Source organism: Sceloporus occidentalis, unplaced genomic scaffold, assembly GCF_023333645.1.
Source record: "Sceloporus occidentalis isolate IW3139 unplaced genomic scaffold, rSceOcc1.0.p SCAF_33, whole genome shotgun sequence".
Taxonomy (NCBI): domain Eukaryota; kingdom Metazoa; phylum Chordata; class Lepidosauria; order Squamata; family Phrynosomatidae; genus Sceloporus; species Sceloporus occidentalis.
The window spans coordinates 8920169-8932955 of NW_028317013.1; the positions used below are offsets into that span (position 1 = coordinate 8920169).

A 12787-nucleotide genomic window follows, 5' to 3' on the forward strand; every position below is an offset into this window, starting at 1 on the left:
ACATGGTGTTCTTTACTTGCTGCTAGAGCCCGTATTGGGGTGGCTCTAGTAAATGCGAGTGTGATATTATACAGTTTACCATATATATTGTATACACGCTATATAGACTCACACGTTTGTAGATCTTATTTTATTTTTTACATGTTATCTTTGCTGCCTTGAGTACTATTGGACACACCTTTTCATAAGTATATACCATATTTTAGCGATTTATTTACTGCGCAACATTCTATTACACTGTATTTACTTTTCTGGCCTTTTGGTGGTATCTAGTGTTTGCTGCATTTAGTTTTTGGAGTAGGCACATAATTCACTTTATGTTCTAATAAAAAAACAGGTTTATAACCTGGAGCGGGGAGACAGGCCAAGTTCCCTGTCAAGAGTTAAAGGCCCGTGCAAGGGAAGAAAAAAAACGAACACGAAGAAAGTATACTAATATTCGCACAAACCGAACACAGGAATGGGCGAATATTCGTGGGATGCGAAGATTTTTTTCCCACGAAGACGAACACGAAGAGTTGGCCGGCACCCAAGTCTAGTACGTAACACACACTTAAACATCCACACTCAAGCTAACACACACATTTAGATATACAAACTCATGCTAACACATACATGTTCACTACAACATACATACATACATACTCCCTCCCTCTTACTCTTTTCCTCTCTGCCTCACACCTTTTCCTTCCTGGAAGATTTTTCTAGGACCCAAGGGAGGGAATTTCTCCCTTGCCCCCAGGGCCAACCTGCCCCTAGTACTGCATGTTAAAATCCCTGGTGGGCTGCTGGCCAGTCCAAGCCTCCCCATACTAATCTCATCCGCCATTCCGGCAACAGATTGGGTGATACAGAGTGTGGCCGTTGGCTGGATATGCCAGGCCACACACTATGTCATCATAAAAAGATAAGTATATGCAGTGCATATCCAGCAATCAGCTGCAATGACATCCAGTGGCCACTGGCCTTAAAGTGCCAGGGCTGCCCTGTGATCGCCAGTCAGGCCATGGTAACTGACCAGCACTACACTGCAATAATAGCTAAAGTATGATTGCCAACTCCAATTATACAATACTAAATATAAAAAATAACCAACTAAATACTACCCAAATCCAGATAAGTCTGTATAAATATAATAAATCATCACTGTATTCATAGATAACTTTGCTGTGTATATTTGGATGTGTTGCCATAGCCTCAAATGATTGTCAGAAAAGAAAAAAAGGAGAAAACAGAGAAAACCAGTTTCCGTGTTGTAATATATCAAACATAAAACTTTTCTAACACATATTTAAAAGGTTTACAATACTATATTGTCCCGCTAGCCACAATCAACTTGGATAGTCAGCATTTGACACAGTGCCCAACATTACTTCTTGTTGTTTTGAATCTGTAGTAAATCATTTTCTTCAAATGTAACCTATATGGGAAGCCTTTAAAAATTTGTTAGAAACTCCTTCATAAAAAATATTTTTTGTTACCTAAAGACATTTAACCACATTTGTTGAACCATAGTCCCTTTTTTATGTTAAGCGTACAATATGTATTATTTTTTAAGAATTTGCTTGGATAATAATAAAATTTTGTGCACTCTTTGTAGACACCAGGAACACCTCTTCAATGATAGGATGTTTCATCATAATTTTTTTTTAACTTTTTTATTTCATATCAACAGGGAAAAACATTGTTTCTCTTATCTCTATCAGTTGGTTTATCTGTGTACGTTACATTTTTTTGTATTTCTTTGGTAATCACTTGGAGAGCAAATTGATACACTTCAATAAAAATGCAAAGCTCTATTTAGACACGGTGCCTTTACAAATTAATTTAACTGGACTTGGATGGAGTTTTGATTACTTTGGTTACATGTGTTTTCAGTGCTGCACAATCATAGTTATTAATTAAAGTCATAATGGTTAATACCTACACTTTAATTTGGGAGCAAAGAGTTTAAAACAGTTAAAATATAAGAGTAGAGAATGAATCCAATGTTTCAAAAAGCTGAATATCTTACTGCTATCATGATGGTGTTCCAGGATTGACTGAAGACTTCGGTGGAGTTGTCGCCTTTGTAAAATTTCTGCAACTCAACAAGAAAATGTTCTTCCTTGATCTACCAGGCACATAAAAAAACATAATATCAGGTCTCATATAATTATGTTTTAGATTTAGATAGATATACAGAATGTATAGAGATAGACAGACAGATAGACAATATACTCTATTAATGACTTATAAATGCATACTCGTGAGAAAATCAGGATAGATATTTAGCATGCCATATCACCATTTGGCACGAATTCTCACCATTAATTGGCTAATTTTACATTAATGTATGGCTCAACACAGCTAGTAAATGTATATGGATAGAGCATAGACAATTAAAAAGTAGATGCAGATGGACCAAGATAAAGAAGGCACTTAAAACCTGGTAGGGAAATTTAATTTGTATTTGGGCTCTAAACCTCCCTTTTAAATGGGACTGTTCTTGAGATTATTTACTTTGAAATGACAAGTGAGTCAGAATTTGAGACCTCCCTATGACAAGATTTTCATTGTTGCCTATTCACAGCTAAGGTATTCTTCTGCTCATGGGCATTAACAGGGCAACATCATAAATTTCTGCCCCATTACGTTAATTCCCAAGGTGCCTTCCATATGCCCCAAAAAGCCCCCCATCCACTTTCCTCAGATATCTTTGTGACAGTGGCAGGGTCTTACTTTGCCATTTTTAGAATATCTTTGTTACAATATAACACAAATTATACATTGTCTTTTCAAGTACAGCTAGGGCTTTCTCTTTATACCACTTATTTTTCGTAATCTTTCATGAAGTGTGAATAATATGTGGAATACGGCAGCAATAAGAAAAAAAAACATTTGATTCAAAATTTACTTCGGGTTTATTCCAGAAATTAGGTACCTACTGATAACAAATACCCCTAATTTATTTACAGCAACATCCTCTGTCCAATTGTCTCAATTCAGGACACTGCATTGTCCTGGAAATAGAAGTCTGAGTAAATAAAGTCTCAGCCAAACATGAGACACTTCTCAACTCTCCTGATTGCCTGAGAGTCCCTCCTTCACACCAAGCTCAGTGTAATAAGCTGCATCCAGCACCAGGTGTGTGTGTTTGACTTATATATGTGACTGCGTTTGTCTGTCACTGTGTTGGTCTGTTTGTGTGACTGCATTTGTCTGTTTGTGTGAGTGTGTGTGTAATGTCTGGTAAAGACGAGTTTATTCTCTGTATCTGCTCATGTCTGGTAATAGAGGGGAATATGCCCATGTCTGTAATGATTGTATGTATATTATAAGTATATTATTAAATCTGAAATCAACTTGGTTTCCAAAGCTTCCTAATAATTACCGTATTTGCTCAATTATAAGACGATGTCTTATATTCTAGGTCGTCTTCTAATCAGACCTCAAATAGAGGCGCTGCAGGGGACCTGGATCCTCCTCTCCGGAAGCAGTTGGGGGTCTGTGCAATGCACGCAGACAACCTCCGCTGATATATTTCAAAAACAATTAGGCACATTAGAACTATTAAATGAGAAATAGCAAAAAAATCAACTTTGTTCTTAGCTTTATTTTAAAATGAGATATGGGCGTTGACATTTTTTTAAAAAAATGTGAACAGTCTAAAAGCAAGACATCTGCATACATTTAGGAATTTTTGGAAAAGGATTGGTTTCCTAGTATGTATAGATTGGTTCTGCTTTGTAAGTAAGATCATGTTGTGGTATTGACTAGACTTGGGCACCAGGGGGCTCTTCGTGTTCGTCTTCGTGCTTGTCTTCGGGGGGAAAAAATCTTCGTATTCCGCGAATATTCGCCTGTTCCTGTCTTCTCTTCGGGCGAATATTCGTGGACATTCTTCATGTTCGGTTATTCTTCGTTTCCCCGGTTAAGGGGTTAATACAGGGTTAACGCAGCTCTGGCGCCAGGAGTTTAAATGTGCGTATGAGCAACTCTATTGGTCGTCAGCAGGGGGCTCGTCTGCCATTGGTTGATGGCAGACGAGCCCCCTGCTGGCGACCAATAGGGTATCAATTAGTTAAATGTCCGTACGAGCGACTTTATTGGAGGGAGACCAGTGGGATGAGCCTATTGGTTGATGCCAGAGGAGGTCCCTGTAGGCGACCGATAGGCTCATTCGCACTGCCCTGTAACCCGTGACAGCGAACCTGCGGATTTCCACTTCCGGGAACTGCCGCGATGCCATGAAGACAAGGTAAGTTAGAAGGGGGGGGAAGAATGGTAGACGAAGACGAAGACGATCACGAAGATCTTCGTGGTGTGTGTCTTCGTCTTCGCCTACGTTTTACCGCCACTGTCTTCTCTTCGTCGTGTCTTCGGAACGAACACGCTCTCTTCGTGTTCGTTTTCATGTTCGCCCGAAGACGAATGCACAAGTCTAGTATTGACATGGAATATTTTACCTGTATGCCATAAGGGAAGGCTTTGCAAATAATGCAATAAAGTACAGTGCTCAATTTAGATTTCTAGAAGGTGATTAATTATATAAAGGCAAAATTGCTTCTTTGAACTAAAATGTATAAAGGTGTCTTTTTTAGTTTGTTTTTAGAAAGAAATTGTTTATCAGATTATACACATTTGTTTCTGATTTGAGACCAACAGTCGACAATGTTTTGTATGGGTAATATTATGTATTACATTTTTGTAATATCCACAAAGTCAACAAATAAACATGAAGGTTGGGCATTTCCTTAATCTAGAGATGCATCTGAACATGTTTTGGGAAATTTCTCTGCCACAGCAGATAACCTCGGCAAAAACTAGGCAAAGTAGAACAGTTGACAAAATCGTTGAAAAACATTTAGTTGCAGTGATTGGAGGACAAATGGCTGCATGGCAAATGTCCAAATGCTCCTACCAACATAGCCTGGGTTGTCTGTTTTCTGGAAATATATACCGTATTGGCTCGAATATAGGCCGTACCCTTAAAGTTTGATGCTATTTTAAAGAAAAAAATATTTTTAAAGAAAAAATACACATTAGTGGAATGGTATTTTATCTAATCAACAGGAATACATGTATTTTAACATTTTTGTTATCTATCAGTTTGTCAGCCTATGTTATATACAGACAGAAAACCAATAGCCATTTTAAGGTCCCACCCTTAATTCATTATGCACCTTACTTATTGATATGCAACTCTGCCCCCTAGATATGCTTTATGCCCCCTTAGAAATGCCACTCTGCCCCCCTGATATGCCACTCTGATTCCTAGTAGTGCCCCCCCGACTTACCAATGCACCGCCATTCTATTCTGCGCAGACATCCTCCGCTACCAGCACTTCCGCCGGGGCTTCTATGGTGGAGCACCAGAAGGTTATGTCACACTGGTGCCCCACCAAAGAAGAAGTGCCGGCAGCGGAGGTTGTCTACGCGCAAATCGTAGACGTCCACGGCTGCCAGAGAGGAGGATCCAGGTCTCCTGCAGCGCTGCGGCGGATCTGTATCCTAACCCTGCCCGGCACCCGGAAATGCATGCCCTGGGCATCGGGAGATACGAACTGAACTAAACCCCGAATATAGGCCGCACTCCCACTTTAAAGACCTAAAGTGGGGGGGGGAAGTGCAGCCTATATTCAGGCCAATACGGTACTTTTGTGGGTGGTTTGTGGGTTGTTTGTACAATATTCCAGTTACAAACCCAGCATACTAAATGACAAAAAAAACAACTTTAAAACAATATTGAACACTTTATATTCGGCCCATAATTAGAAATTAATAGTTATAGTACTGTGTGTATGAGGCATTTCTTATAAATGTGTTACAGTTTAAGTGCATAGCAAAAGTTCATGCCTTTTAATCAGCAAGCGAGACACAAGGGGTTAAAGATCCTAGTGGTGAAAAGCCGTATCAAACATCCAAAACCATATATTTTTATGGTGTTATTCAATTTGATGATTTTCTTAATTAATTTTGCTTAATCAATTTATATTTGATTTTAACGAGTTTCATTTAAATCAGTGACCAGTTGTGTTCTTGTTAATAAAATTATTATTGTGCTTCTAATACGTCTCTTTTGCCCTGTAATTTAGCATACATTGGAAAGTTGATTACACACATATTCATTAATCTGGAGTCATTTACCAGTTTTTGATATGTTAGTGCAAGAATAACACCAACAAGTTCCACGGTGAAGAATAGTAAAATCAGCATGAAGAACTAAAATAAAAAAATATATACAATGAATTAGATTAGTTATCAATAGGTGACATTAGACAGAAACACAACATTAAAACAGGCATATGTTTAAAGCAGACTACTTTAATGAAAATCAGTAACTAGAGTTTTTTCATAATTTTTTGTAATTAGGAAAGTGACTTACCATTGGGAAGTTTATTTTAATAGCAATGACCTTTTGAGTGTCTGAGATCAGAGACATTTTCCCCTAAGGAGGCCATGGCATTTTTGTACTTTTCCTATAGTCATAGTTAGGGGATAATCTTACACTTAGGGAAGCATACATAGGATCACTCTTCACTGGCCCATTTAACTCAGCAATGGAAAAGCAGGTCTTCTGTCAGGTTTCTCTTTTGCACTAGATTTGACATCAGATCTGGCGTTTTGGACACATTCGTGTTAAACCAGCTGCAAGGGATACGCACCACCAGTGAACAATAAAAGGTAGGCAATCAGGGATATGTTACAGGGGCTGGAAGATACTTTGAATGTGCTGGGAGGTACAATACAAGGGCTGGGGTACAGGGCATACATAGAAACCACAGGTGCATAAATTGCTCCCCCACTCAACTTCACCAACATGTCCCACAGTGCCAGCTTTGCCACCAGTTTACCAGGGTCATCTTAGCCCCCAAACAGCCTGACTGTGCTATCTTTGTGCCCAGCTTGCCTAAGCCATCCTTGTTGACAAACACTTTGCCTGTGCCATCTTAGCCCTCAAATAGATTTCCTGTATTTCTCTCTCTCCATTTAGACTGATCCAACATGCAGGAAGTGGATGTGATGTCACTTACTACATACTGAGTCAGACAGCGTGCAGGGAGTCTGATCAGATGATCTCTACACTCCGCTAACAGCAGGTGTTACCCGCAGTTAGCAGCTTTTAAAGGGGAGGTTGCAGGTGTCACCCAGGCACCCTAGAGTTGCAGGCCCATTGTAGCTGCGACCCCTGTCACCATTATTGTCACGCCCTTGCTGGGGGTGTATTACAGGGACTGTGGGAGCAATACAGGGTCTGTGGAATATTGCTGGGGGAAATAAAGGGGCTGTGAGGTACAATAATGATTGCATTACTTGTATGTAGTGCATGACCAAATCTGCAGCTGTATATGTTGTGCCATTGGTAAGGAAAAGGGGATGAAAACAAATGGAGGCACAAAATGTATAATTGCTGAGGAGCACTGTGGTAAACATAAACTCCACACACTTATACACACAGTATATTTACCACTCCAGCTGCTGTAGACTAAAACTCATAAAACACTCAACACACGAGAAGCTCTACAACAGCTGAAGCAGTAAGATGAAAATGATAGTGTGGTGTTGAAGTAAGATGGCATTGGGGCATGAAGATGGGTGGGGTAATTATGGTACGATTGTGGTCAGGATATTTGTCGTGGCAGAAATTAACTTTATTTGCAGAAAGCACAATGTGTTGTAAAACGCTGTGCCAAACACCTCTTAGGGTGCACCGGTATGTCTTGAACAAATTGCTGCAACACACTTCAATGTGTGCTGTAAAATTATGGCTCTCCAAACAAGGTAGTCCCGTGGGAGCTTATTAGAAAAAAAAACATGATGCGCTTCTTCACTGCTGAAGAAACTTACACTATTTTGGCGTCAGATTCAGATGCCCCATCTAATGTTGTTATACTTACAGCCTCATATAGCGAATATTTATCTGACGTTCAATGTTTCATACAAGGTGACAGAGATGTTCACCTTCCACCGCACAAAAGGAGGTGCACTGACCCTGCATCTGTTGTGGAGAGTTACTCGGTACATCTAAACACGGTAGCCCCAGAAATCTCCCTATTTATGGAAACTCGCTACCAATATTGATGCCAGTGAGACAATTTATTTCAGAAACTTTTTATTTCTTTTTTTACAATTTTTTTTTAATTTTTGTCTTAACAGAGAAATGTTTATGCTGACCAATATTTGGCTCACCTGACTGGCAAAGCTGACACGCTATTGACCCATATGAAATGTAAACATTTTGGGCATCGACCATAATGATGGGTATTATAAAAGTTCAGATATTTGGACCTGCTTAGAGTCCTGCATTTCAGTGATAATGCCCAATGGCCCCCCAAAGGTGATCCACAGTTTGTTAGGCTATGTGAACTAAGACCTATTTTTATTTTCCCCTCAAAAGTTCTCTGCTTAAATATACTCTAAAGAAAAAATGTCGGTGCGCTAAGCTAGTCACAGGCTCAAATAATACAAATGTATAATACGAGGCCTACCAAACAGATGTAAGCATGCTGCAAAAACAGTGTATTGGCTGTACAATGTATACAAAAAAAAACTGTCTGCGCTTCTTGCCAACTTTATTAGGGTAAGAAGCGCAGACAGTTTTTTTTTTTTTTAAATATACTCTAGAACAGAACATCTTCATAGACAAGTCCCTTTTGCTCTTCCGAGGCAAACTTCTGTGTAGACAATATATCCTGGTATGGGATATATACATTCTCTAACACGCACTGTTTTTTAAGAATCTATGAAGGCAAAAACTAAACCAACCAATTGGTTGATGCCAGAGGAGGCCCCTGCAGGCAACTAATAAAGTAGCTTGCACGGCCCTTTAACTCCTGACGGCGAACCTACTGATTTCCGCTGCCGTTAACCCCTGCAATGCTGCATAGATAAGGTATACTAGATGGGGAAGGGATCAGGGAGATTAGTAAACAAAGACGAACACGAAGATTCTTCGTGTTGTGTGTCTTTGCCTTCGTATACGTTTTGCCGCCGCCATGTTCGTTTGTTCGGTATTCGGGCTGAACAACAAAAACGCACCATTCATGTTTGTTTTCAGGTTTGCCTGAATACAAATGCACAAGTCTACTGGGAGCACTACAAAAAGCAATGCTATGAGCTAAAGCTTAGTTTCAAAATCACTTTTTTTAAGGTCACCTAAACCAAAATAAGTGGACTTCTGCAAAAGGTTTGATAACAGAGATTGTCAAGGGAGAAGCACCAAGGAAGTCTGATGTCCAAGGTTTATATCACAAGGCAAGAAAAGAGGATGACCCTGTCACAATAGGTGAATGCAAAGAGTCATTAGAATATGAGCAACTTGATGTCAAAAACTCAATACTAGAAAATCACATGAAAAGAAGCATAGTAAAGAAACATAAGTTTACTGCATGATTTGCAATGTCGACAAGGATACTGATAAAATTGTTCAGTGAGAAGGGAATTATTCTAATTAGACATTACAGATACAAAGATAAAGAGGTATATCTTGCCCCAAGGTTCGTGTAAGCCTCGGGAAATGTTTGCACGTGATACAACAAGGAGGGAGAGGCTTTTTAGCATTATTTTATACCTCAACAACAGCTGGTGTAGTTATACAATGAACATGGCTTTACTACAACATTTTGACAATGACTATTGTAAGCCATGCTGGCTCTTTGCTCTTTGCTGCAACTGCTTGTTCCTGTCTCCTCGTGCCGCTTCAAATTTGTTCAGAAAGGGCCCTTCCAACCTGGAATGCAGGGGAGCATGAATGTCTATGTATAAGTGTTGGTGAACATCAATGTCTGTGTATAAGTTTATGTGAGCATGAATGTGTATGTATAAATCTAAGATACACCGATACATTAGGTATAGAAGGCTCTGTTCCCAAACGTACAATCTAGAGGATTTGGCCCTTTCCCCACCTCCCCAATGTTTTCCATAATTCAACCAAAACACATCTCTTGCCATGTTAACGCTAGTGAGCTCCAGTGCTGGTTCAGCTAACTGCTTATAAAGTTGTTACCTAAATATCTATAGCAAATCTACTAAAATCATTCCAGACCTCCAGAGAAGAAACATGTCCAGATCTCTGGCACTAAAGAGTGTTATCTATAAATTAAAAGCGTATTCCTCTTGTTTTAGAGAAAGCTTAATGGAGTTGGACCTCCAGAAGCAGGTAAAGTTGAAACCACAGCTTGACAACAATATCCAGCTTTAGTTAATCAACCTGTAAAGTTAATCAACCTTCATTGTTGTTGATCACTTCTGACAGCCTTTGTAAGGCTGCGGTGAAGGGAAATAAGATAACATCAGGGCAGGAGATTACACTGATTGAAAAGCAACTGGCACGAGCTAGAGGTAGTTTGGAAAAAGGTTACTATTATTTTTATTTTAAAATATTTATCAACACATTCAATAAATGTTTAAAAAGAAAAAAAAATGTTCAGCTGTAACTACCAAAGGGTCATTTGTACAAATATTTTGTGCTTGATGTTAAGCTTTGTGCCTCCTAAGTAAATTGAAAGTTTTTACAAGTAAAATAAAGAATTTGCTTGATGAAGCCAGTCTGACTAGCCTTGTTTAACTCAAAGCCCATCTTCCTTCAACGATGATTCTTACATGGTCACACAGATATGTCCAAAGACTCATGTCTGAAAAGGATGTTGTATACCCTTTGGAATAATCTGGGTTTCTGTGCATATGGGCCATTAAATTTGATACCAACATAGTCTGCTTCAACTAGTAAAACAGAGACAATAACCATGTAAACATTCACAATGCAGGGTGGAAAAAGTATGTGAATCATTATCATTTATAATTTATTAACTGGTTGACCCTCCTTTGGCAGCAACAACCTCCACAGAAATATACAGAAATCCAGGTAATTCCAAAGGGTTTATATACTTTTTCACACAATTGTTTACCTTGTATCTGCCTTTTGACATGCTTTTGTAATAAATACTTTATTCTCACTTTAAAATATGTTACATGAATAAAAAAACACAAATGGAAACACAAATGAAAAGCACACTCTTTGTTAAACAGAATGACACGACAGTCTATGGAAATCAAAAATTATTGAAATAATTCTACAGCTTTCAGGTGTACTCACCAATAATAACAATGATCTTTTTTCCCGAATTGCTCCAAAACATCCCAGGAATCCTACTAATGACAGCGCCAGCCCCACAAAGAGCAAGATGTAACCCCCAGCACATAGCAATGGATTAGATGTAAAGATACTTTGAAATCCATCTGGATCAGCAACAATCCATATACCAATACCTAAAAGGCAAATGCCACCCAGCTGCAGAGAAATGAAATTAAATGTATTTGATTAATTTGTCTAAAATGTGTATTGTTACATTTAATTACAGCAATTACTTGGTCTAGAACCCCACACACACACGCATGCAAGTCACTAAAAGATTAGTCCTATGAAAATCTCTAAACACAAATTTAATTTAAGTATATAATGCATATAATGTATGAAAATTTGTACTCACAAATATAAGACCATTGAAGAGAAACATCATATACTTCATTAACATTAAAATTCCCATATTGTAGATTCGGTCACCTGAAATTCAAAATTGAACAATTTCTAAAACATATCAAATTAAAGATATCTGTAGTTTAGTTTACTGTAAAATGAACAAGTGGTGAAAAACACTGAAAAATTCTCTTAAATATATTTTCAAAATACAATTTTTGTTAAATCATCTAAAATTGGATTTGGAAAAACCTTAGTTTGATTTAATTTTAAAATGAATGAGGATTTTTTATATATATACTCCTAGTACTCCAAGAGAATGTTCTTTTTAGATAAACTAATCACTAGTTGGTTTGGATAATTCTGCTCTATATCAATGTTAATCCTCTGCATTCTTTTGAGTATCTTTTTTGTATTAATTAAAAAATCTTGTTTACCCCATATTTTAATATACTAAAAGTAAAAGTAACAAATCTACATTTAAGAAAAATGGCAAGTCATCTCTTCCAGAAGTTCATTCATTTACTAAAAGTTTTTATTAAAATGCTTGAAATATTGACCATTCATAGTATACATCCTTTAATGCTTATGTCTAATTATTTTTATATGTACTCAGACAAAAATGTTTTATTTTTAACTTAATTGAAATGATCAAAAGACAAACATACCTTAAATTTGTTTTCCAATTTGTAATCTGAGAAAATGTCCTTATTGTCCAAAAATTATATTTTTCCTCTAGATGCTTTTGTGAAGAGACTGCTACAAATGATTATGGGGGGAAAAAATCTCCCTTTTTTAGATATTGACAAGCTAAACAAGAACAGCTGGGAGCCTGGCCTCAAGAGGCTGTAATGCAAGAGGTCATTAAAAAATAACGCAAGAGGGCTGAAGTAGAATCTGACCTTGCTGTAGTTTAATTAAATGCACCGTCCCTTACAACTTGACTCAAATGAACAAGTGCCACTACTGTAACAATGCACCTTCATGAATATTAAAATAATCTTTCTTTAAAATATTGATTCACAATTTGTTTATAACACAATAAAGTTGGCAAATTTTCCCAATAATGAGTAAAACTGCTAATACCTATATATATATATTAATGCTTATAGAAGAAAAATTGTAATGTAAACACTTTTTTTTTTTTACTTTACTGATCTAGTGTGATAGATAAGTGAAGGCTAATACACTGTTATATAAATGTAGTAAAAGCAAGGATGGATTATGGTTTGAGTCTTTACATCAGGAGACTAGATGGGCCAAATGGTTCTTATCTGCCGTCAAATTCTATGTTTCTATATTACTTCATGGATTTATCCATATGTCAAT

The 12787-nt window shown here is 37.7% G+C and overlaps 1 protein-coding gene across 1 annotated transcript; it reads right to left on the minus strand.

Moving 5' to 3' along the window:
- Positions 1 to 1993: 1993 nt before the first annotated feature.
- On the minus strand, positions 1994 to 11528 carry LOC149298399 (tetraspanin-18-like). The gene is made up of 4 exons (XM_089487568.1): positions 11472 to 11528; positions 11078 to 11272; positions 6130 to 6204; positions 1994 to 2113 (listed from the first exon to the last, which is right to left on the minus strand). Exons 1-4 carry the CDS (start codon positions 11526 to 11528, stop codon positions 1994 to 1996), a joined length of 447 nt encoding a protein of 148 aa, XP_089343694.1.
- Positions 11529 to 12787: the final 1259 nt, after the last annotated feature.

Excerpts from the sequence above, each read along its gene's own strand:
- LOC149298399 (XM_089487568.1), bottom strand. The coding sequence starts at position 11,528 with ATGGGAATTTTAATGTTAATGAAGTATATGATGTTTCTCTTCAATGGT. Across the intron at positions 11,273-11,471 it reads TCTTCAATGGTCTTATATTT|CTGGGTGGCATTTGCCTTTT; the intron begins GTGAGTACAAAT and ends ATTTCTCTGCAG. Across the intron at positions 6,205-11,077 it reads AAAGATCATTGTTATTATTG|TTCTTCATGCTGATTTTACT; the intron begins GTGAGTACACCT and ends TTTTTATTTTAG.